Source organism: Enhydra lutris, unplaced genomic scaffold (assembly GCF_002288905.1).
Source record: "Enhydra lutris kenyoni isolate GAN:26980312 unplaced genomic scaffold, ASM228890v2 scaffoldscaffold43, whole genome shotgun sequence".
NCBI classification, from domain to species: domain Eukaryota; kingdom Metazoa; phylum Chordata; class Mammalia; order Carnivora; family Mustelidae; genus Enhydra; species Enhydra lutris.
Window position 1 is genome coordinate 10,233,508 of NW_019154127.1, and position 25,384 is coordinate 10,258,891.

General features: G+C 47.1%; 1 protein-coding gene across 1 annotated transcript in view; it reads left to right on the forward strand.

Annotated features, from left to right (window-relative positions):
• The first annotated feature begins 404 nt into the window (after nucleotides 1-404).
• Nucleotides 405-25,384, forward strand: part of LOC111155830 (immunoglobulin superfamily member 5) — a 38,652-nt gene continuing 13,672 nt past the window's right edge. The window contains exons 1-5 of the mRNA XM_022516246.1: nucleotides 405-635; nucleotides 3,871-3,949; nucleotides 9,894-10,211; nucleotides 14,993-15,292; nucleotides 25,230-25,373. Of these exons, the coding sequence (XP_022371954.1) occupies nucleotides 3,892-3,949; nucleotides 9,894-10,211; nucleotides 14,993-15,292; nucleotides 25,230-25,373 (820 nt within the window). The 5' untranslated portion in view covers nucleotides 405-635; nucleotides 3,871-3,891. The remainder of the gene's footprint in view (nucleotides 636-3,870; nucleotides 3,950-9,893; nucleotides 10,212-14,992; nucleotides 15,293-25,229; nucleotides 25,374-25,384) is intronic.

The window sequence follows — 25,384 nt, forward strand, 5'->3', positions numbered from 1 at the left end:
CCCCCCTCAGGGCTTCTTTCCTTTCAGCCAAGAACCAGTTCTTGCCGAGGTGGAGGTGGAGGTGACAGGCCCAGAGAAGGAACCCGCTCCGCCAGCCCCGGGCCTGCACTGACGCCAGAGGGCGGCAAGGTTGTCCAGGCCCGTGTCCTGGGGTGGGAAGGACCCCCAGCCCGGGCAAGAGTGACCACCGGCCAGGCCCACAGGGCGCAGGCAGGGCTGCGGGACCAGGACTGAGAGCGGCCCAGAGGAGGAGCCGGGTCGGAGGCCCAGGGCCCGCGGCCGTGACCCCGAGGTGGCCGTGGCGTGTCCAGCCCCACCGCACTGCCCAGGCTGCTGTTTGGGGCTGGCTAATGGTTAGCAGGAAAAACGTCAACTCTGGGGCGCGCTCACCTTCCGGGAGCGAGAGGCGGGTGGCAGGCAGAGGCCACCTCTGTGTGTATAGCCTGGCCTGTGATGTGGAAGAGCATTTCGCCGGGAACTTCCTGTTAACAGGTGACATGGGTCGGGATTCTCCGGAGGCCGCACAGGTGTGTTCCTGCGTCTGTGTGGACTGAGACAGAACCGTGGCTAGATGCCCCGGGGATCGGAGAACCTCTTCTGAAGCCGGGAAGAGGAAGAAGGCCTTCCTGCCCGAGGTAAGGCAGCTCCAGCCAGCGGCCGGGCGTCTGTCTGTCCAGCGGGCTGGTCCCCAGGCACCTGTCTCGGTTGAGGGGCGGGTCGCCCGGCCGCCGGCCTCTAGCTGCTGTCCCAGGAAAAGTGTCCCGCCTGCAAACACACACTCGTTGTTGCCCAAGGGACACAGAGTTAAACATTAAAAGAGGGGGCTGCCCTGGGGGTTTCGGAATTCAGGAGGCTTTCTCACGGAGCGGCAGCCCCTGTCACAGCGCGCTGCGCTCCGCGCGCGGGGAAAGCTGAGACGCCGCAATCTGGGAGGTCAGGATTCCAGCGCTGGAAAATCCCGGCGGCTCTGCTGTTCATCGCACGCACCTGCAAATGCCGTTTGTGGGAAGGGAAGGAGAGCTGCTCTGAAGTCCCTGCGGGTCGGCGGACGCCCCGCTGTGCTGGTGCCGAGTCCCGAGAACGGCCAGACGGCTGCAGGGCGCCCTTTTGAGGCAGCTGACTCTCACTCACCCTGAGGGGCCCTTGTCCTTCCTGTCGGGTCTTGGCTTCCTGCCTCTGCCTGGAACAGAACGTCGGCAGGTGCCTTCGGATTTTACCATCTCAAGCTACTTCCCCGGCCCCAGAAAGCAGGGCTTGTGTGTGGGGCGTCGTGAGATGGTAAAGTCCAGCACTGCCCTCCCTGAGACCACGCCTTCTGTTTTTGCCTTCTCTGGGCAGTAAGGGACTGGTCGGTGGTTCAGCCCTGCCTGTGCCATACACTTTAATAAGGTGTGAGATCTTAAGGAGGCTTTGCAGCTTCTCACCTGGAAGGGGGCCCTTCCAATCCTCCATCACAAAAGGAATGAGATCAACTCAGGGATCTGTCCCGCTTCTCCCTAGAGATATTAACTTGCAAATTACTTGCCGTAGGTCCTAATTTAATTAAAGCAAAATGTCTGAGTTCAGTTAAAACTTGAAATCGGCTTCCTGACGGCACGCACCCTTCACGGGGAGCCCGGCGCGCATCAGCGTCTGCAGTAGTCCTGCTCCAGGTCCTGCAGCTCTTGGGAGCTCCTGACCCGCCCGCCCTGTGGGTTCCGCTGGGCTCTGTCGAAACCAAGTGCGGGTCCTACGGAGAAGCCAGGGCCTGAGAGGACGGCGGCAGAACGGAGCCTGCCGCAAGCGCAGCCCTCTGGCCGCAGTCCGGAGCCTGACTCCTCTCGGTTATCAGCGTCCCCGGTGGACCTTCCGCTACCACCGCAGTTTCAATAGTGCAGGCTGCGCCCTTGGCATTTATTGCTTTCGGTGAAATGTGTAAGCTCTATGACGTGATGGTTCAGCTTCTCCTCCAGCTGCTGCTGGGGTGCAGCACTCTGGGCTACCCCCGCAGTGGACTGGTGCGGTGCCTGGCCTGCTGCGTTGTGCTCATCGAACTTTGACAATTAGCAAATGATTTCTTTGGCACTTCATGATTCAGGATCTGGAATCGGTCTGGGAAGGCTGTGATTTCACTTAGGGTGTCTGTGCACCTTGCTGCTGAGGCGTGTTTGTGTGGGTCTCTAAGCCTGTTTTGGGTTACTGCCGGGGTGGGGCCCGCCGGGCAGGGGGCGGGGTCCACCGCCGCTGGGGCCGCGGCACACATTCTTTGAATTTTACCTTACGCCCACGAGTGGTTATAGCTGAGCACACATGCTCAGTTTTGCTTTCCCAACACATCGGAGAAACAAAGGGGGTAGAAAGCCTATGTTCCTCCTCGTGAGTTGTGAATACCCAGGATCTCGCTAGGAGGGAAAGCGGGTTACAGGGCTGGGTGTCTTTGCCATGCTTCAAACCACCTCTCAGTTGTCTTCTGCAACCTGTATGCTGTGTGCTCTGCAGACTGAGGTGTGGCGGGTTTTAGTCTGTGCCCTGTCTCCCTGCTTGTGTTTCTGCTTGTGTGTTGCTGTGGGGGCTGTCTCTTTTGGTCTGTACCAGAAGAGAGGGGACTGAAGCCCTGGACAGGTGTCAGCTCATGACAAAATCCCACGGTTGGGGAGGTGTTTCTCCCGGAACCCAGTGCCCCACATTTTGGAGGGTTTGGTTGGGCTCCCCTGGGTTCTCCCCCACTGGCTGATGGGGCTGTGAAATCCCTGTCTATGCCAAAGCCACAGAAAACCATTCCCCGGTTAGGGTGCTGTGTACCACATGGTGGTGTTGAAGAATGTTTGAAAGAAAAAGACCCTTTTCTGAGGCTAAGGGTCTGTCGTTTTTGCGGACAGTTCCCGGCCTGTTCAGTGGGTGATTTACTTTAAATGCTCCAGTGGGACCTCACGGAGCGGGTGACTTTGTCACATAGGCTGGTCGCAGGGGAGAAGGGGAAAATCACAAGATAACATGTGGGGGTGTAGGATGAGCAGAGGTTTATCCAAGAATAAGGGACTCAAAGGAAGGGCCAAGAGGTGTACATGACAGGATCTCCCTGTGCTGTCAAGGGGCCAGTAAGGACTTACTCAGTCTACCCTGGCCTCCCCTAACTCTGACCTCTCCCCCTTTCCCTCGCTCCTCACTCTGCCCCAGCCCTGGAGCCCTTTCAAACATGCCAGGCACTATCCCACCCCAGGGCCTTTGTACTTGCTGCTCCGCTGCCTGGAAAGCTCCTCTGAAGATGCCCACGGGACTGTCAACCTCACCTCCTTCACTGTTCACAGGGCAGCTTCTCGGGAGCCTTTCTCCAATTTCCCTAGTTGTGGTCATAGCCAGCCCACCCCATGCACACAGTCACGTGTACACACTCTCCTATTCTATTTTTCTTCATAGCTTTGGCGCCTTCTAATAAGCTTATGTTCTGTCCCCCCCCCATTTTGTTGCCTCTTTTTGAGAATGTGAACTTGTCATGGGCAGGATTTCTTTTTCCCAGTGATTAAAACACCATGATTGAAATGAAGAGCAGTAAGCCCGCACCCCTGCATCTTGGTGAGGGCTTCCGTGGTAATGGTATACCATCTGCATTCCGTAATTTATACATGGGCTTGGGAGTAAGATCAATTAATACAGTGATTCTCAAACTTGAGCACATGCCAGAACTGGCTCCTTGTTGCATTGCTGAGACAGATCTCTGGGCTTGCCGCTGGAGTTTCTGATCCAGCAGGTGGAAGGGGGAGGCTGGTGCTGTGACCATGCTGAGAAGCTCTAACCCATCCACGGACCCATGAGCTAGGAGGGGCTCTGTGTGCTCTGAATGGCAGATGTGCTTCAGTGGTAGACTGTGACCTGCCTGCTTTGTTTCTCCAGGGGTGAAGAAAACGTGTGGGGATGGAGAGCAGCTGGAAAGGCATCCCGACCACACTGGTTGTCCTGGCCGGGCTGGCAGGTAGGGCTCTTGCGAGCTTGGTGGAACTTTCATGGGCATCTGCTGAAGTGGGCAGAAGGGAACCCAGAAGAGGCAGCCTGGACAGGTGACTGCCAGAAGCTTCTGCTTTGGGCCCTTCCCACAGCGGGGTCCCTTCGGCTGGGCCCATTTCCCAGCTCTGCTGACTGAGCTGTGGGAGAAGTCCTTCATGGGCATTTGGCCCAATAGTCCTGTTCATTGGGTTGTTGCTGGTGTGGGCCTTTGCCTTCTGTACCTTCCCATACTCATGCTTTTACTGAAATGTCCCATCCTCTTCCTGGTTTTCTCTTCTTCCATTTATAGTTGGCCTTCAAGGAAGGCCCCATTCCTCCTCCCTGAAGCCCTCCTGACTGGCAGTGTTCAGGGTGATAATGCCAGCTCCTGTTTATTGACAGGGCGGCGGAGGGAGGGGCGTGTGGATGCCTGTGAGGCCTGACATTTCTCCCATCAGCTTCTCCTCATCCTGGATCTCCCTCAGGGTGTTAGCTGGAATGGACTCCAGGGTATCCCCGGCCAGGGCCTCCCGATCTGACTTCACTTTGCAGGAGGAGCGAGCAGACAGAGGGGTCCTTAGGGCGACTGGAGTTGGCTCCCTCAGCTTTCTCTCGTTATGTCTTGTCTAGATTTCTTTGCTTCAGGTGCATTTGTCTTGTCTTCTCAACTAAGTTTTAAACTGCAAAGGTATCCGTGCTGTATTCCTTATGTGGTGACTTTAAGGCATTGCACTTAAGCATAATAAACATAGAGAAAAGTGCACAAGTCATAGAGGTGCCGTCTGATGACTTTTCACAAACTGAACACCTTCGTGTATCAACAGTGACATCAAGCACCTCCCACGAATGCTCCCTTTCAGACACTCTGATATCCCCTCCCCCAATATTCAATATTTATTGAAAAACGGAAAAGACATAAAACAGTATAGGGACTATTGGAGTGTGTTATGGGCAGTAGGGACTGTTTTGTGAGTTTTGGTTGGGGTGTGTGGAAACATTAAGCCCAGGGGACCAGGCTGTGGTGTTAACATGTTTTTGGGCACCAAGATGTTTGGAAACTCCTGGCTTACAGTGCACAGTGAGAGGTGTTTAGTAGCTGCTGGATAAACATTTGTTTGTAGAGTGGAGAGGGAACACTGTCCCCGCTCGTGTGGAGCTTAAGGACTTGTCTTGGGGCTAGTAGACCACACTCAGCACACATTTTAGGGACAAGGCTCTACTGTGGCTACTTCAGCCACAGCAGCAAAGATCTCTTCTGGCAGCTCAGCAGGAAACTGATATGCCATGGGGTCTACCGTTTTTCTGAGGTATTTTTCCCCGACGCTCTATTTTGGACAAAGGGATGGCTTTGGTTGAGGCGTGGAGATGGTTGTTCCAGGAGGGGAGAGGGTTATGGGCTAATTCCTACGCTCCCTGAGAGATGGGGTCCATCACAAAATCCTGAGCCCCTTGGATGTTTCATCTTGGAAAGTCTTGGAGTAGAGACACTTTCATTTATGGAGTTGGCTTTGAATAGCTGAGAGCGGCCTCCCTGTGCATCCAGCGGGTTCTTGCCAGCTCTCTCCTCTCTACCTTGCCCCAGTATAATGGGTTATTTAGAATCCAACACCCTTACTTATTTACTCAGTGAGTATTCCCTGAGGGCCTGTTAGGTGCCATTTAGTTGCAGGCACTGGGATGTGGTGATGAGCAAAACCAGGCATTGTCCCTGCTAACAAAGACCTTACAGTCTAGCAGGGGAATCAGGCATTAGGTGAAAAATCAATATAAAATCACCATTGTGATAATTGCTTCTATAATTTGAAAGCCTGTTATAGGATAATTCAACCTCAAATTCTGGGAAGCCTTCCCTGGGGAGGAGACAACTAGACTGGGAGTTGAGGCGTAAGCAAGACTGGTATGCCAGGCTGATCACTGCCTGTGCAAAGGCCCTGGGGCCAGAGAGACTTGGTGAGTTTGATAAATTTAGGATAGTCTGGTGGCCAGAGTGTGGAGTTTGGGGCAGAAGGAAGTTAATGTGAGACTAAGTAAGGTCTTAAGATATGATAATGGTAAGGGTTATCTGGTCTTTATTTAAAGTGGATGTGTTTAAAATATTTTAAATATTTAAATATTAAAGGTGGAGGAGGGGTCCGTGATCACACTGGTTTGCTGAGAAGATCCCACTGGTTGGTTGTCATGTAGATAACAGTTCTGGGTGCTGGTGGCACAGCAGTGATTGCAGGGACTCTGCAGGTGTTTCGGGACCCCTCCCTCACTTCGCAGTTTCCTTCTGACTGTCCCAATCCCTGATGTGCTCCGACTCCCATTTTCTTTCTCGGAGCTGTCACACCAGACCATTTCTCTGCTGCTAAATCCATTTCATTTCCCTTTGACCCTTCTGCTTTTAATTGTCTGCTTTTTGGTTCCTTCCCAGTGCTGAGTAAGAGAAGGGGGAAGGTGAGGGGTCCTCAGGTACAGTGAGGAGCCTGCTGGAGGAGAGTGGGAGGATAGGGGGATCTAACCTCCTGCCAGGGAGACGGCCAGCTGCTCCCACAGGGAGCGGAGAGACAGCCTTTGCAGAAGGTTGTATCATCCATGTTTAGGATCAAGTGATGGAGGCTGGTGGGAGGCGCGGAAGCAGGCAGAGGAGCTACTGTTGGAGTGATTCCCATTTTGCGGATGGGAAGATGCTGTGACTCAAAGAGATGCACTTCAGTCCGGGCTGCAGCCCGTCGTTCATGGAGATGCCTGGTGGAGTAGGATCCTCGGCAGGGGAGGAAGCAAGGTGTTGGGGTGCTAAGATGGAAATTAGAGTGTGAGTGTGAGTAAGGATCCTGGAAGTGGATCGACTCCTGAGTTGGGCGACCACCACGTTGGCAGCCAGGGGAGTGTCTGGGAGGGGGACCCTGATCTTTGCCGCGGCTCTGCCCCAATTTGCCTATTTGCTCTACAGAATGAAAGGGGGAGGAGAAGGAAAGGGTGGTTTTGTGTTTGATGAAGGTCTTATTTACAATTTTCTCGTATTTGTTCTACACAGGGCAGGGTCACACACACCACAGCTGATAGGGCTCAGGGAGAGGGGGGCGGCTCCAGGACCTCGCATTATCGGGATACGGCTTCTGAGTCACGAGGCAGGCCTAACCATGGGTTTACCCATGGTGGGAAGCCAAGGCTGTGGGTGACACTGTCAGGGGAATGGAGTGCTTAAGACTGGGTGCCTCCTGTTTAATATAGAGGGCAGGCTCAAACTCAAGGCGTTTCCATTTGGCCTTCCTCTGCCTCACCTCCCACCTGTGAGGTAAGGTAGGTGGCCTGCGTGTTGTCTTGGTCACACGCGGCAGTCTGCGGGCTTGGAGTGAGATAAGCTGTCAGCCCCCACCGGGCTGTGAGGGAGTCATGGTTCTGAACGGGTCCGCGCATTCAGTGGGACTGCTTGGACCGAGCTCCTGGCAGGGAAGCCTGGGTCTCAGCCGTCCGGGCTCTGTCCACATCCGAACCTGGGTTCTGTCCACGTAGCTCTTGTGACCTGCCTCAGGAGCAGGGGAAGAGCACTGTTGTCACACTGTGGGGGTGGAGAGAGCGCGTGTCTTTCCTCAGGGTGTAGACTTGGCTCTTTCTTTTCTTTTGTCCTTCTTCTTAAGGTGCAGCTCAGGGTTTGCGGAAAGAGCCGAGTTGGCACAGCGGCTGTGGCTTCCCTGGGGAATCAATTCTGATATCCCTCCTCAAGCTTTTTTCTTGTTCTAAAATCCCAGATCAAAGGGATCCTTGGATCAGAGGCACTTGTCCAGGGAGAAGGGAGGATACCCAGTAGAGGCTGCTTTTAGAATCTCACCATCTCTCATTTCCTATCACACCCAGAGACCCCTCCCCCGCAAAAACGAAAAAAAAAAAAAAATGAATAGCCATCATGCTTACCCAAACACAGCAACCGTTTTAGTTAATTCTGATTTGCCCTTGGTTCTGCCTCTTTGGACTCCACAGGATCCCTTCCTTGACCTTGACCCTGGCCGCCTGTCCCCCGGTCCTGCTTGCCTCTGGGACATGTCTGTGCGGCAGACACTGCATCCTGGGCGCTCAGGTGATGTGTTAACATGTTAATGCCTGTCCGGGGTGTGGTGTCTCCCCAGGAAGCTGTAGGGCTGTAATGAGATTCTTTTAGAACCTGTAATTTAAGTTGACCTTATGAAGTTGGAAGGACGGGGGGCTGCAGTGATTTGGGGGCAATCAGTGTATATGGCTGGCTGCCTGGTGGTCCCACCAGAATCATAAAGCTCCAGAAAGTCAGAGGAACACATTGTTGTCTTACTGATGAAGCAGGTAGGGCTGAGAAGAAACCACCGGGCATGGCCTGCCAGGGGTTCTTTTTGCTGTAAACCCTGAGTGGGATCAGAAGGGAAAGGAGGAAAGAGAGAAGGTCCGAGTTTGGGTCTCAGCTCACCACTGTGATCCAAGTCCTGGGTATTGCTGCTCTTTACTTCTTCGTCGTTAAACAATAGGTGGTAAAAACATGAGCATTCAGAGATTTTGAAGACTATCCTTTGCTGTGCAAGTTTTACTTTGAATTTTTATTACAAACATGGGAAGGTCTTGAAAACTTTCACTGCTGGTTAGCTCCTCTAAGATGATTAGAACTTTGGTCCTAAATGCCCAGAAGATACCCTGAGCTCTTCTGGTGTAGAGCATTCCATCTCAGGTGGTTATGGCTGAAGTCACATGAGCTAGAGAGCCCTTGGCGTACCCCATGTGGAATACCAGTCAGGAGTTGTCACTCCAGATTTCACTGGAGTCACGGTGCATCTGGTGAGCTAAGGGTTGAATGTGGTGTAAAGGGTGAAGGAAGAAATTTTACTTCAATCTGTGACATCCTTGGCTTGTCTTACAAATCAACACATCCTTCGTTGCATGTCACATAGGAATGAACCTTTGCTGAGGGCTTGGGGGTCCTGTGAAGGACGTCACGTGGATTACCATATTTGGCTTTTGAAACAAGTTGCCGTAGTATTAGTGACTGTGTTTGCGGCTGAGGGGAGTGGGGCATGGAGAAGTTGAGATCGCTTGTCCATTGAGCCAGGAGTCCCACCTGAGAGACCGCGGTCTTATACTTGTGAGCACCTGACTGTCTGCTGGCGTTTTAAACCTAGCGCTCAGGGTAGTGAGACTTGGACGAGGCTGCCGGACGCATCGCTTGGTGGTTCACAATAGGAAAGCCTATCCCCCACATCCTTCTATCTACCCTCTTCCCTCTCTTTGTATCTCCCCACTGAGGTCTCTTCTGGACCTTAAGAGGAGAGGTGTGACTCAGTGATAGTACGATTCTCTTGATACTTGGTGACTGATGGATCTATCACTCCATGACAGCGTACTCAGGACGCAGCTGTTGTCTTTTTCCAACTGGATTCCTTCTCTCTTGACCTTGTTTATTCTCCGGCCCAGACACTGTTCTGAGCATCCCACTTGGGGACTCTAAGAGCTCAGGGTACACATGGGGCTGTGATCACTGCATGCTGTGTTCCCCATTCTCTTTGTGAGGAGAAGCCTTGGGATTTCCTCAGAGGTGGGAATCAAAGATCCTTCCCCTTTTACTGGGAAGATAACTCTCATTTCATAGTAAAGGTGAAAAAACTTTTCTTGGCAGAGCTGGGCTACAGGGTGCTCGTGGGACTAGGCTGGGATCAGGTATTCAAGGTAACATATCTCTGGAGGTTGAGGAAAGCATATTTTTTTACTTCCAGTTTGGTGGGAATGCTGAGAACTGTGAAGGGAGGGGTTGGAAAGGCGGGATGTGTGGCTTCCTGTCCACTGGGGAGACATGGTGTTGGGATCAGGAAGACATGGAGTCTGACAACTGGGTATCCAGAGGTCACAGCTGGTAAATACAGAAGGGTTAAGCCGTACGGTTGACTTACATAGATCCGCTCACTTACCTCCTTGAAAAACTGGCTGCCTTCCAGCTTCTGGATCCAGCTATCAAATCATAGAAGGTCCCAAGAATGCAATGGTGCTGGAGGGCTCAGAGGCTCGCTTCAACTGCACCATCTCGCTGGGCTGGAAGCTCATCATGTGGGCTCTGAATGACACGGTGGTGCTGAGCATCACACCCTCAGAGCCCATCATCACCAACAAGCGCTTTACCTCTGCCAGTTATGAAGAGGATGGAAACTCCATCTCTGAGATGATAATCCATGACGTGCAGCTCAGGGACACCGGGCGCATCAAATGCAGCCTCCAGAACAGCGACCGGGATGCCTCTGCCTTCCTTTCCGTCCAAGGTGCGTACACAGGGGCCCCTGAGTGGAGCAGGTGGCATCTGCTGGGCCAGACACCAGGGGAATGGAGGGACCCTTCGGAGTTCATGTCACGTGTGATGACGGGTCTGCTGTCGCCTGGACTTACACTTGGAATAATTCCAAACGAACAAACACCGATCTCACCCCTCCCTCACTGACTCTCCTTCTGCTTCCCTTCTTGCTGTTTCTCTCGTCTCTCTTCTCCTTTCCCGCTTCTCTCACTAAGATTCTTAAACACAGATCTTACCGCTTTCCATCTGAACTGTATCAGTGCTGATAGCTTTTGTGACATTTACCCCGGATTCTCTCCAGGCCAGTTGTGGTCACTGCTCTTTGATTTAGGGAGGACTGCCAATCCTTGCCTTTTCTCTAGTTTTTTATGCACTCGACTTTGTCTCTTTGCCTTATGTCCTGTATGCACTTTGAATCATGCTTTCCCTTTACTTCTTTCCAGCTGAACTCCGCCCATCTTCTGTTCTCTCCTGCCCCCAGAAGTTCTTATAGTCGAAGATGTGTGTTCACTAAGTATACAAGTGTTTTAGAGAAGAGTGAATGAAACTTACCGTAATGGATGACTTATTTTTCATTCTTAGAGGGAATTGTGAGATACTCAATTGTGAGATGCTCCAAAACATGCCATATAGTGAAAAAAAGAAAAAAAGGATGTTTTTCAAGAATTCAGAACATCTTTATCAAAGTTTAATCACTTTGCACTCTTTTTGTAATTCGGTGGTATTTTTAGATGCACTGGAGCTGGTAGAGCTTCTGATTTCTGTGGCAGCATTTCTTACAGCTGACCACATCATATGTTTGAAAGTTTTCTTATGTCTATTTATTTGCTTATCTAGGAGAAATTTCCAAACGTTGGATTTGTGTTAATGTTGCATCAAATCCAGTTTGATAACACTTGGTAGAGATGCATGCCTACCTATTTCTACTTTTTTTTTTCTTAGTGATTGTTGTCAATTGTAAGTCAAATTTTTGTCTCTTTATGTTTATGTGTCTTTAATTTTGTGAGGTTTGATGATGTTTTGTGAATTGTGCTTTTCTGAGACTACCTAGATTATTGGCTTAGTTTGCATGACTAGATTCTTACTATAATAATTTGTGGTATAAGGGAATGAACACAGGAGAAAGGGAATCAAAGACTTGAGTTCTGGTTTGGCTTTCATCAATTACCAGTTTGGTGACCCCTGAGGAGGCTCCACTTCTTCATCTCTAAAATGGGGATAAGGCTTCCCTGCCCACCTTGCTGGTTTACTGTGAGGATTTGATAAAACAATGACAGAGGATGGTTTGAAGACTCCAAAGTCCTGTCTAGTTCAGCTCATTGCACACATAGTTGGGAGCCAGAGTGGTCTGGTGGTTCATGATGCAGGCTGGGACCCGTATGCTAAGTTAAGATTCCAGCTTCATCACTTACTAACTGTGTGACCTTGGCCATGTTATTTGATGACCTCATGCCCTAGTTTCTTCATTATAGGGTAATTGTGGGATCACATGAGTAGGTTCATGTAAAGCCTTTAAAATAGCTCCTGGGTTCTAGCAGTCTCCATATAGCTAACTGCTATTACTTATTGCCTACCCAATAAGAGCATGCCCTTGTGTGAGGCATCTGAAAGGGGCCTCAGAGATGAGTAGGATAAGGCAGAGTCCTGAACTTAAGGACCTTACATGAAGAGTAGATAAAGCAAATGCTTGAATAACATTGGTGCATTGGAGAGACTGGCAAGGACCCTGAGCGGGAGACAAGCTTAGGTTTGAATTGGGAAGGGGGAAGAGAGAATAAGCCAAGATTTCATGGATGACTCCATAGTGAGGTGCCTTTTTGTGCTTGGGGGTCTGAGGATGATAGGTAAAATGGAAAAGTGAGAGAGGAGGAGAGCAGCCCTGGATCAAGGAAGCAGGGTCAAAGGCATGACTTCTTGATATGCTTATAGCCTATCAAATTCATCAATCCATGTGGTTTTAAGGCAGCTTTCTCAAAGCTATGCATCTATAAAGTTGTCTGAATATACCCAAACAAGCATTTTTATTTGTTGGTAATTACTGTAGCTTTTGGCTTTAATACAGATGGAAGAACAAGCTCTATGGAGATTAAATTCTTTCCCAAGGTCATGCAGAAGAAACCTTACAGCAGGGACCAAACATGGTTGCATTACCCAGGTTGCAGTGTCTGGAATGGCGCTTTGTTCCTAGAGGAACAAAATGTTCTCCACGCAGCAGGATCTCTTTCAAGGGAAAAGAATCTTCCAAAAAAGAGGAGGCATCCATTTTATTTTTAAAATGAATTATCCAAAGATTTATTTTTTCCTCCTCGTGTATCAGCAATAAAAATAAAGACAGCTTACATAACTCCATGTTGAGTCATCCAAAATCTATGTGAATGTTCTAGTCATCACCTTTGTATAAAGTGTTTGTCGTGCTGCTTGATAAGTTCTGTGAAAGCCCATGGGAAAAGTTGAGTCACAAATATGTATAGAAAAAGGAAATACTTCAGACTGTTTCACTCGTCCAGTCTATCAACCATGCACCAAATTCTAGTCCTCTTGTATTTTTTTTGTTTTTGTTTTTTAAAATTTTATATATTTATTTGACACACAGAGAGAGAAACAGTGAGAGAGGGAAGCAGGGGGAGTGGGAGAGGGAGAAGCAGACTTCCTGCTAAGCAGGGACCCCGATGTGGGGCTTGATCCCAGGACCCTGGGATTATGAACCAAGCAGAAGGTAGATGTCCAGCGACCGAGCCACCCAAACTCCCCAGATCTCTTGTATTTTGAGGGCCACTAGACTTCAGTTCAAGATCATCCATTATTAATTGAGGCAATACCATTCCTTCCGGTTTCTGTCATCTTAAACCTGTCCATCACATGAAACAATGAATGGAGGAAAAGGAATAAGGACAAAATCCAGTTTGAAGGACAAATCTATTCCCTCTCATTGTTGCATTTGTAGTAATCCTCGCATTAGCAAAGGTGCTCTACTTATTCCAAGAGACTACTGAGGAAAGTCATAATTGGAAATGTAACGTCTCAGAGTAAGAAGAGCTTTCAGAGCTGAACCAGTTCCATGTAGGTGGGGAACCCTTGGGCATCCCCTAGACCCTTTCAGGGTCTGTGAGGTCACGACTGCCCCATAATAATACTAAGATGTGAGTTGCCTTTCCTGCTGTCATTGTATTAGTGCACAGGGTGGCTCTCACTGCACATTGGGAAGGTCTGCATAACTCTGTGGACCCTCATTTCCTAAGTTATCAAGGGATAATGACACAAAGGAGTGTGAAAGTGAAAGATCAATCGAAGTGCCAGAACAGTGGATTTTAACTTAAAAGGAAATGAAAATTCCTTTATACAGGTTCAGTTTCCACAGTGTGACTAACCTGTAAGAAACCACTACTTGTGAAGTTTTGGTACAGTATCAAAGACTATCCTTGATTATCTGAAAAACCTTCTCACTGTTCCATCTATATATCCACGGGGGGTCAGATGTTTTTAATATATTTCAACTAAAGCAATATATTGTAAAAGATTGAATGCAGAAGCTGACATGAGAATCCAGCCATAAATTAAAGAGACTTGCATAAATATAAAACAATGATTTTTCAAAATAATTTATTTTGGTTTAAAAATAGAGGTATATTCTCATAAATATATGTGGGTTATCATTGTTATTATAAGATAAACATTTAAAAATTTCGATTTCAAGTATGGTAAATATTGGTAGGAAGAATCCACATAAACAGTCTTTGGAGTCTTCATGATTTTTAAGGTTTTAAAAGATACTGAAATCTAAACATTGGAAAACCTCTGATTTAATCAAATTATTTCACTTGTCTAGTGAAAAACGGAGCCTGAAAATGTCAGTGACTTGTTCCAGGTGATGGCGATTGTGTGGGATATCCAGGAATGAGAACAGAGTTTTGGATCCTCAGTCCAGTGTTCTTCCCGTTATATTATGCAACAGGGAGGCTGTTTTAATTTGGATGTTCCAATATTTATGTGTTTCACTAAGGCTGTGTCTTTACCGGAGCCAATCCTCAGGTCACTTGGTTAATAGTAGCACGCACAAGCACTACGTCCAGATGGCTTGCCTACAGTGTTCCCACTGGCATGGGCAGGTGGGTCTTTAATAAAATCCTGAAAATACTTTATCGTAGTATTCTATTCTGATATGTAATTTAGGGGAACTGTTTTTGCAGTTAGATTTGATTTTGATTCAATTTGTAATTGGAAAAATACTTTAAGGAACTGTCACAAGAAGCTATGTTCAAAATGTGTGATCCAAAAAATAAATAAAATGAATCTGACTGACCAAAGGCCAGGAGAGACTTGCTTTTCCATAAGACTTTGAGATGTGATCTCCTTTCAATGGAAAAGAATGTAAAGGTTTTTCCCTTTTTGCTTTGGCTCCCAGGACAACTTGGCAACCCCACTTTGTTGTGGTTCTGTAGCCTCTTAGGGCAGGCACATTTGCCCTCTTTTCCATATAATTTATACTCCCCTGGATCCTGATTTTTATTTAATCATTTTCTCTGGAATTATTTGTTTTCTGATGAGCAGCCTCACCTTCTTTCATGAACTTGGTGGGTATCAATTATCAATAACACAGATAAAACCTGAGTTAAGTTTCTCGATACAGACACAGCCAGTTTGGACTGGGGAAGATAACGCCAGTGATATGTGATTTGAAGGAAAAATTAAAGAAAACTTGGAACCAAGAGAGTCATGGTCACTCCTTCAGAACATTTCTCTTTTTTTCTCTAGTTATGGGGGAGTTGCTAATTCCCAGAGGCAACCTTATAGTCACTGAGGATAAACCCTGTAATGTGACTTGTCATGCATTGGGCTGGATCCCTCTCCCGGATATTTCCTGGGAGATCGGCGTTCCGGTGAGCCACTCAAGCTATTATTCTGGTCTGGAGCCCAACGACCTCCAAAGTGCAGTGAGCGTCCTGACTCTCACGCCACAGGGCAACGGGACTCTGACATGCCTGGCTAACATGAAGGGCCTGGATGCCTACAAGTCTGTAACTGTGAATCTTACTGTGGTTCAGCCTTCTTGGGGTAAGTGGAGACATTTTGCTTTATATAAAAAAAAATTATTGTTGCATGCTTATACTTTATATGTGGTGCTCTTAATCAACAATGCCTAGGACAACTGTAGAGTGACCTTGACTTTGGTAGGGATGGTAATGGAGACAATCAGCATCGGCTTCATAACCCTGTGATTCCACTTGCTTTTAAATTTCATCTTTGATGTGTCTTTCTTTTCTACTCACTATGAAAACCATTAAGAACTTTGACAATTATTTATCACAAAACAGCATCAGTTCAGTGATAAATACTTGAAGTCAGTGTTTCTCTGTAGCTTTTAACCATTGTTTCAGTTTAATCTCATTCCCTGGGTCAGTATGAGACAAGTTCTTCTAATATTTGAGGGGGGTGTACAGGTGCTCTTGGATTCCTTCCAATCTTAGTAGATTATGGTTTCACTTTTTTTAAACTGGCAAATCCACAGTGTATTTGAAAGTACCAAGTCTTATACTTCTTAAAACCCAACAAAGTGACATAAATGAGATGAAATCAGAGAGGTAGACAAACCATAAGAGACTCTCAACTATGGTAAACAAACTGAAGGTTGCTGGAGAGGAGCTGGGTGGGGGGATGTGGTAACTGAGTGATGGGTATCACTCATGTGATGAGCACTGGGTGTTGTATGCAACTGATGGATCACTAGACTCTACCTCTGAAACTAACAATACACTGTATGTTAATTAATTGATTTTAAATAAAAAGAATTTAAAGTTTAGATCTCCAAGAGAACCCACTGTAGGGTCCTCAGCATACCAAAACCTTTAATTACACAGCCTAAAGGGCTGCAGAGACTGCTTGAGCTTGGGGTCAGACCAGGCTAATGAGAAAACATGGGACCCAGAGCTGGAGATTTACTTGAAGTCCTCACTTTGCAAGAGGGTAGAAAGGGAGGCCCAGAGATGTGCTGTGCTCTATTCCAGGTCATGCATTGGGTTGGGGTGCAACAGGGGCCAGAAGCCAGGAAAGGGTTCCCTCTTGGTGCAAAGATTTTCCCACTACAAAAGCAACTTTATTCAAAGTTCAGAACAAAGCTACAGCCAGAGAAAGACTGATAATGAAGAGGAAGAAGAAGGAGGAGGAGGAGGAGGCGAAGGAGGAGGAGGAGGAGAAGAAGAAGAAGGAGAAATAGAAGAGGAAAGGGAGGGGGAAGGAGGGGGGAAGGAGGTGAGGAAGAGGGGGATGAGGAAGAAGAAGATGAAACAGTGCTTCACAGCATTTGCCAAGTAAAGGCTCTATTTTAAGTGTTTATCTGATGTTAACAAAATTAACTGCACAACAGGATTATGAGTGGATCCTCATCTAGCTAGATGTTTGAATCAAGGTGTTGGTAGGGTTGGTTCTTTCAGAAGACTATAAGGGAACGATCTCTAGTCCTCTTTCTTAGCTTCTGGTATTTTCTGGCAGTCTTTGGTGTTTCTTGGCTTCTAGAAGCATCAGCCTAACCTCTGTTTTCATTTTCATACGGTTTTCTCTGTGTGCTTCTCTGTGTCCAAATTTCTCTCTCTCTCTCTCTCTCTCTCTTTTTTTTTTTAAATAAGGACTCTAGTCATATTGGATTAGAGGACCCATCCCATCCAGTATAAACTGATCTTAGTTAAATTATGTCTGCAATACTCTATTTCCAAGTAAGGTCACATTCTGGGAGCACTGGGGGTTAGTACTTAAACATATGAATTTTAGGGAGACACAAGTCAACCCATGATAATGTCTCCATGAACCTCTAAAAAGCCATTCAGAGTCTACCCTGTGGTCGGTACCAGGGATTTTGTGCTTTGCACTGCAGGGATTGATCCTCAGTGCAGTGAGCACAAGCTTGCTCCCCTGTTGTTAGGACTTTGCCTCCTGTCTCTGACTCAGATGCCCCCAGAGACCAGGCAGTCAACAGAAATGAAAGCATGAATGAATACATGTGTTAGGTAGAAGACAGAGTGCAGGGGCCCATTGGGAAACAGCCATCAAGCTCCATCCACACGGAGCAGCCATACCAGAACCAGCTTGTTGTTGCTAACAGGAAAAGGGATCCAGGACTGCCAGACCTTTGACATGGATCTAGTGAACATCAATGCTTTTGAGACTAAAGCATGCAGAAATCTGTGTTTCTTTTAAGTCAAGATCAACTTATTTTAGCATATTTAAAAATGTTTTTAAAAGATTTTATTTGAGAAAGAGAGAGAGAACACAAGCAGGGCGATGGCCATGGGAAGAGGGAGAAGCAGACTCCCCACTGAGCAGCGAGCTCAAAGCAGGGCTCAATTCCAGGACCTGGAGATCATGTCCTGAGCTGAAGGCAGATGCTTAACTGACTGAGCCACACAGGTGTTCCTCCAGTTTATTATTTTTAACAACAATATAAAAAACATTTAGCAGGGGCGCCTGGGTGGCTCAGTGGGTTAAAGCCTCTGCCTTCGGCTCAGGTCATGATCTCAGGGTCCTGGGATCGAGCCCCACATCGGGCTCTCTGCTCAGCAGGGAGCCTGCTTCCTCTCTCTCTCTCTGCCTGCCTCTCTGCCTACTTGTAATCTCTGTCTGTCAATTAAATAAAAATAAAATCTTAAAAAAAAAACATTTAGCAAAGTTGCAAGACTAGTACAATGAATACCCATGTACCTTGACCTAGATACAACTAATGTTAATATTCGTCATGTTTGCCTTTCTCTCAGCTTTTTTAATTCTGAACCATTTCAGAGTTTATGACAGTTTACCCCTAAATACCTCAGCATGTATATCATAAGATCAAAGGCATTCTATTTAACCACACCCAGTGTAGTTGACAATCAGGAAATGTGACATTGATACAAGACTGTTATATAATACACAGTCCCTATTAAAGTGTCACTAAGTATCCTTTACAGCAATTTTCTTCTCTAAAACAATGTCCAGTCAAGGACCATGCATTGCCCTTGGCTGTCAGGTGTGTAGTCTCTTCCCTTTACTCTTGAATGCTTCCCTTACCTTTTCTGTCTTTCCTGACATAAACATTTTTGAAGGGTCCAGGCCATTTTTGCAAGACGCCCTTCAATTCAGATTTGTCTGAGGTTTTCCAACATAATTTGATTTGAGGGTAAATATTCTAGGCAAGTCATGGGTAATGTCACGTGGGCTCATGATGCCGATTTTCTCTATCATTGGTAATAAGTTTGATCATTTGGTTAATGATTTCTCCATTGTAAAGGTCCTTTTCTCCATTATAATTAATATGTATACATTGAATATTGTATGAGTAGTTTATTTCCCAGCAGTCTTTCCCCTAATAGTTTTTGCATTCATCAATAAGTCATTGTCTGAATCTGTTGTTTCTATGGTGATTGTGAAAGAAGGATTTTCTGGCTCCATGATATTTTCATATTCGTTGGTTGATAGTCTTCTGTAAGAAGAAACTTCTCTCACATTTCCTTTTTCTTTTTATTCAATACACTATGAACTCCTCCTGTCATTATTCATTTTGATGCTCAGAGTGCTCCAGATTTGGCTAGCGGGAATCCCTTCCAGCTGGCTCTGGTGTCCTTTTGACCTGGCCCTATTAATTTTCAAGCACTTGGCCCAATATGATGTTATGAACTCCCTTTGCGTTTTCCCTGTTCTATCCCTGAATCAGCCATGTCTCCAAGGAGCCAATCCAGCTGGCTTTGAAGCTATTAAATTATGTTAAAGTATGGTCCAAGCTTTGAAAGGAAAGATTAAAAAAAAGTTCCATTAGCACCAAATGGAATGAAATCGATGGTTTAAACCACATATCTTAACAAGGTTACAGGGCAACAAAGAGGTCTGGTCTGATTGATGATGTCCTGTAGAGATGGATTTTAGAGATTCACTTGCCTGCAAAGTTCTTCTTTTGTAGGGAAGGGCAAGGGGCACTTAATTTCCCCTGATCAGGTTTCATTCAGCGGAGTGCTTCCTTGGTCGGCTAGGACTAGGGAAGTTAGCAGCCTTAATTATGGCAGCTGGAGTCTCCACAGCCTCAAAGGGAAGCTCATTGGGTGCCTTGCAATGAATCTTACTTTATTGGACCCATTTGGAAAAGGGTAATTTGTTTCTAAATTATTCATCAAGATCCAGAGCAGCTGGTGGCTGGCTGCGTGTTGTGTATTTTATGCAAGTTGTAGTAGCTGAAGACCTCATTACAGCCCCGGCTGCTCGTGTCTGGGAGGCTTCCAGGAGCACAGCTGGGGGTGCAGAGAGCCCAGAACGAGGCCACCTGTGCTGTGCAGGCTTCTCCAGGAATCGATAAGCATCCATCTTGCCACCCATCTCCTCCTGAAAGTGCAATGAGTCTGTGTCCGTTGTGTTCATTTCTGGAACAGTCCCCGTGAGTCGTTGCAGGGAGGACAATAGCAGTTTGGGAAGGCTAATTAGTCCAAGCCAAACAATCATTGATTCTTGAAAGAAAAGCATACTGCAAAGGGTACTGCTAATGTTTTTGAAAAGACCGATTTTCTTGATTCCAGAAGCAACACAGACTTCAAGCACTGCAGACACAGGTACCAGTGAAAGGTGGGACCCCCTCCCCTGCCCCATTGGGACAAGCACTGTCTACTCTCAGTGCTCCCAGCTGCCTTGCTTTGTTTTCTCGCTCAGGTGTACAGGCTGTGAGTCGTTAGAGCAAAAGAACATTCTGGGGACGGGGAAGCACCTGGTAGAGCACAGAGATTCCTGGTTATAACCTTAGTTTTGTGAGGAGTGGCAATTTTGAGGGCGGACCGAGCGGAGACATCACAGTCCTGGGTCACAGGCCTGGCTCTGGCTGTGGGACTCTGGGCAAGTTGCTGACCTCCGCGGCTCAGTTTCCTTGCTTGTAAAATGAGAGGGAGAAGAATAGGGCAGAAGCTCTCTCTCCTGGCTGCCCGTTAGTCTCCAGGACCTTCAGCACACAGGATGGGGCTCAGGCTCCTCCCCGGAGGTTCCGACTGAATTGGTTTGTGTGCAGCCTGGAAATTGACTTTTTTTTTTATCCTCTAAAGATTTTATCTACTTGACAGAGAGAGATCACAAGTAGGCAGAGAGGCAAGCAGAGAGAGAGAGAGAGGAAGAGAGAGAGAGGAGGAAGCAGGCTCCCTGCCTAGCAGAGAGCCCAATGCTGGACTCGATCCCAGGACCCTGAGACCATGACCTGAGCTGAAGGCAGAGGCCTAACCCACTGAGCCACCCAGGCAGCCCTGGAAATTGACATTTTTAAGAAAACTCCCTGATCACTGGGCAGTCAGGCCTGGGGGCTGCAGAGCAGGGAGATACTGAAGAAGGCCTTGCCTCCTGACCCAGCCTCCTGACCCAGCCTCATCAGGTGCTACTTGCCTCACAGGCTTGGACACCAGACAGCCTGGGCTCTGATCCCAGCTCACCTACTTACTTGCTTTGTGGCTTTGGGCAAGTTACTTAACCTCTCTGTGCCTCAGTTTTCTCATCTGTAAAGCTGAGATAATAATAATAATAATAATAATAATATCTACGTTATGGGCTTGTTGGTGTGAGAAGTAAGCGGTTAACATGTATGAGGCACTCAGGACAGTCCCTGCCACAGAGCCTACAGGGCAGGTGAGGGGATGGCTGCTGTCCCTTGTTTCACTGATTCAGAGACCTCCTGTGTCCCCCCACAGTGAGCACAGGAGCACACTTTGCACACGCTGTTGGTGACATTTTCTACTGATCCAGTTGGTTTCGAGAAATTCCGTGTGGCCTTTTTTTTTTTTTTTAAAGATTTTATTTATTTATTTGACAGACAGAGATCACAAGTAGGCAGAGAGGCAGGTAGAGAGAGAGGAGGAAGCAGGCTCCCTGCTGAGCAGAGCCCGATGTGGGGCTCGATCCCAGGACCCTGGGATCATGACCTGAGCCGAAGGCAGAGGCTTTAACCCACTGAGTCACCCAGGCACCCCTCCATGTGGCCTTTTAAAACTCTGAGCATTTCTATGAGAGCGTCTGGGAAGTACTTCTTCCTTTTCTGCACAGATGGAAAAAGGGCAGTCCTGATGCTAAGATAAAAGTTGCACAGCAAATTCAGTCGTGTGGTCCTGACGTGCACAGATGTGTAAGGGAACACACGGAGGAAGGCAAGTGGTGTTGAATGTGGAGGTCATCTTCCTTGGTCGTCAGGTGCACATGCACATCCTTTCCAACAACTCAAGCATTTGCCTTGAGCCATTATGTTCCCACCCTTCTCTAGCACACAAGTCAGGGACCAGTGCCCACACAGACTCCCCATTTCCCATAAGACCTGGGCTGTATCTTTCCAGAAGATATTCCAAGTTGGACACACAAAATGAGTAGAAAGACAAGAGTCACAACCCCGGGTTTTTTCCTTCTTCTGAGTGCCCTTGTCCAGTTTACTGAGCCTCTTTGTCCCAAGAATCTTATCCATACAGTAAAGGGGTTGGATTGCACACAAGGTCATTCCAAGATTCTGTGCTTTCTGTCCACTGCCCTGCTTTTTATCAATATATGATAATTATTTTTCTTTCAATGCACTGTAAATGTACTCATTTAAAAATTAGCATCACGCTGAATCATGTACAATATATATGCATGCGTATATTCATGTATATATCATATATGATAAATTAAAAATTATTATTAAAATAAGGAAGGTTCTTCTGTGCAGTCTGGTTCCAAATTGCACCTCCTCATGGCTCATATGCCATGCTTCTTTGGGAGAGCTCCACTGGAGTAGAGAGAGAATGTAAGTCTTCTCTTGGTATGAAACTCTGGGGGAGATTTGATTCTCAGTGTACTGTGGTCACAGCATATTGGAAGCGAAAGAAAGAGCCATGTGGCTTCTGAGATAAACTGCTGTTTTGGTGAGAGTTTGGGCTTTTAGAAGAGAGCAGGCATCACTTTGCTAAACTTGGTAATTAAATTAAGAGACAAGAGAGTTATGAGGTCACAATATCACCTGCTGTCTTCCTTGGTTTGATTACCAAATCCAGTGAGATGACCCTTCCCTCTCTTTAAACAACTCCTCCCTGATGATAAGCAGCTGTTTCTGTGCTAGATCAGAGGAAAGGTTGTCACGTCAAGACTTGATTGACAGAAGCTTGGCACACTGAACGTTTTCTCCAGTAAGGGAGGAAAATGCCCCTATAGGGAATGTTTCAGTAAGTCAACAATGTGTGTTGACTTTTTCCAGTAGGAATCTCAATCCCATTTCTTGAATCTTGAGCCAGACCTTAATGCTTAACACCAGCTATCTCCCTTATTATGAAGCGTTCAAATATTTGCAAACTTCAGCTTGTAACAAGTTCATCAGACTGATTTAGGATGATGTCAGCCATCTTGAATGTGTGTGTCATACCCTGCAGTGTTCTCAGCACTTTCACACACAGCCTGAGCCTCTGAACAGCCTGGGGGGTGGCTGGGGGCAGGAACTGTTGTGGATGAGTGAGCCAGTGGCCAGAGGGAGCACAGAAACTGTGGCCATGAAATTTCCCTGGATCCACTGAGCCCAAAGCTTTTTGTCAGTCACAAAGCTTCTGTGCGGTGATCTGAGTTTTAACTCCAGATTGTGATTATCATAAACGTGGTTTTGGACTTAATTTTTCTTTCTTTTTTTTATCACATCCACAAGAGGGAGATTATGGGAACATCCTGTAATGTGGCAGTTTGCTTGGGAAGCGTTTCCATTTCGGGCATTCTCAGTGTGTGAGTCCACCGAACACATACATTCCAGACCCCCTGACGTGGCACCACAGCGGGCAGCCTCTGAATCTGCTTGTGTAACAACCATTCCTGGTGATGCCTGGGAATTTTGCTCTCTGTGTAGCAAGTGGATAACTTGTATTACTCTCTGCGAGTGAAGAGGCTGGCTTGTTTGGAAGCTCCAGTTGTGGGGCGCCTGGATGGTTCCATTCGTTAAGTGTCTGACTCTTGATTTTGGCTCAGGTCATGATCTCAGGGTCGTGAGATAAGGCCCAGTGTTGGACTCCGAGCTCAGTGCAGAGTGTTGCCTGTCCGTCTCCCTCTGATCCTTCTCCGGCTCTTTCTCTCTCTCTCTCAAATAAATAGATAAAAATAAAATCTTAAAGCCCGAGTTCTGGGGCTGAGGAGGGGTGATATGGGAAGGGCAGAATATTGTCCCCAGCACCTCCACCTTTCCTGAGGAACTCTTTTCAATCTTTATCTGTCCCAACTCATCTCCGAAAAATGGTGGGTGATGTGGAGACCCATCCTCCCCTCCCCACATTCATCCAATGTGCCCAATATGTGTCAGGTGCTTGGGATATAAGGAAAATAAGACCGTCCTTGACTTTGAGGGGACTAACTTTCATTTAGAGAGTAGCAGATGTGTAAGGAGAGCTGGAAGTGATAGCAAGTAATTTCACAAACATTTAAGGTGAAGATGAATAGGAGATTTTTTTTAAAAAAGGAAATTAAACAAAAAACTATCACAGGTCATGCAGAGGAGCTTTGCACCAAGAGCAGAAGATGCGTATATTTTTATATTATGTAATTCTTCAAAGCACAGAGTTCTCTGAGTTTTAGCACTTGCTTGGAGATTAGTCCTTGTATTACTTTGTAGTGGAATCCTTGCTTGTCCATGAGTCACAATCCAGCTGGTTGATGGTCACAGAAACCAGGGCATTCGTGATCATGTCTAACCATTACCACAAGGTACTCTGAGCTTTTCACTTTGACACAGGATTAGCAAATTATGATTTCAAGGTCAATTTTCATGGAAAACTAAGGGAGAACACCCAAAATGGGTTTCCCCTATAACTGCTAGTTCCAACGAGCTGGAAAGGCTATTGATTTACAGACTGTATCTTCCTTCACAAGAAGTCTGTGGTTTCAGTATTTCTTGATGATTTGCATTTAATAAATAGCATTCATCCACAGTGAGAGTCCAACCAAGCACTCAGCTGAGTGACAGACTTTACTGAGTAGCACTTCACATTTGAACAGATCGACTTAGATGCGACTTGACCACAGCGTGTTTCAGGAGGGGAAACGCAATGCTGGATAGGACCTCCTTGCAGTTCTCACAACCCGGTGCTGGGCGGTGCTGTCCAGCGGGACTTTCTGTGATGAGAGCAATGCTCTATACCTGTTGGAATTGGGCACTTGAAATGTGACAAGTGCGACTGAGGAGTTGAGTATTTAATTGCTTATCATTTTGATTATTTAATTCAAATTTAGATAACTGCATGAAGCATGCTGGACAGCTCTGGCTAAGACAGGACTGCCCTACTCAAAATGGCTTTCTCTTCTCCCTTCCCTCCTGCCCCGTTCTCTGTCACTCCCCGCTGGCAGCTGCCTGTCCATTCTTTCCCCAACTCCATCACTACTGCACACAGCAAGAGGGCAAAGTGGACCTTAAAGAAGGTGGCTCCTGAAGAGCCATGGGAAACAGCAATCAGCTGATGAGAGAAGCGTTCTGTATGTGGGGTCTAGGTGGGCTGGGGCTGAAAGGCTTGTAGGATACTCCTTTAGATGTGACACCTCTACAGCTTATTCTCATTTCTTTTGGACTCTGGATCCCTGAAGGGTGGGGACACGGAAGGGAGAACCAAACACCAGTCTTGCAGTCTTCGTCCAGCAGTAGCTGCTCAGTAAGGATTCCATGGCTAAATAAAGGATACTGGAGTGTGGTAATTTCTGCTTCAACCTGGGAGCTGTCTCCCCTTGCCATCTACCCTCCCTGAAGGACTGGTAGAGGCACTAACCAACGGACACTGGGACTGTGGTGCTCAGCGGTATTTATTGGCAGCACTAAGTATGTAATGGAAGATCCTGCAGAGAATTGAGTATCTGAGCATGCTGAAGGGAAGTTGGCCTATGACACCCACCTGTAGTGGGCCACATAGTTATATTATTGGAAAACAAAATCTGACTTACAGAGTAGCAGAATGAGTGGTTACGTACTCTAGACAGTGGCAAGCACCAGTAAATTAATTTTTTTTCTCTCCTTTCAACCTTATAGGCAGCATTGATAAAGCAGGGACACCCTTGCCTACCTGGGCCATAGCTGTGCTTGCAGAATCCCTGTCATTGCTTTTCATCCTGATAATTGTTCTGACTATAATATTCTGCTGTTGCTGTGTCTCCTCAAGACAAGAGAAAAAAGGTAATTTTTTT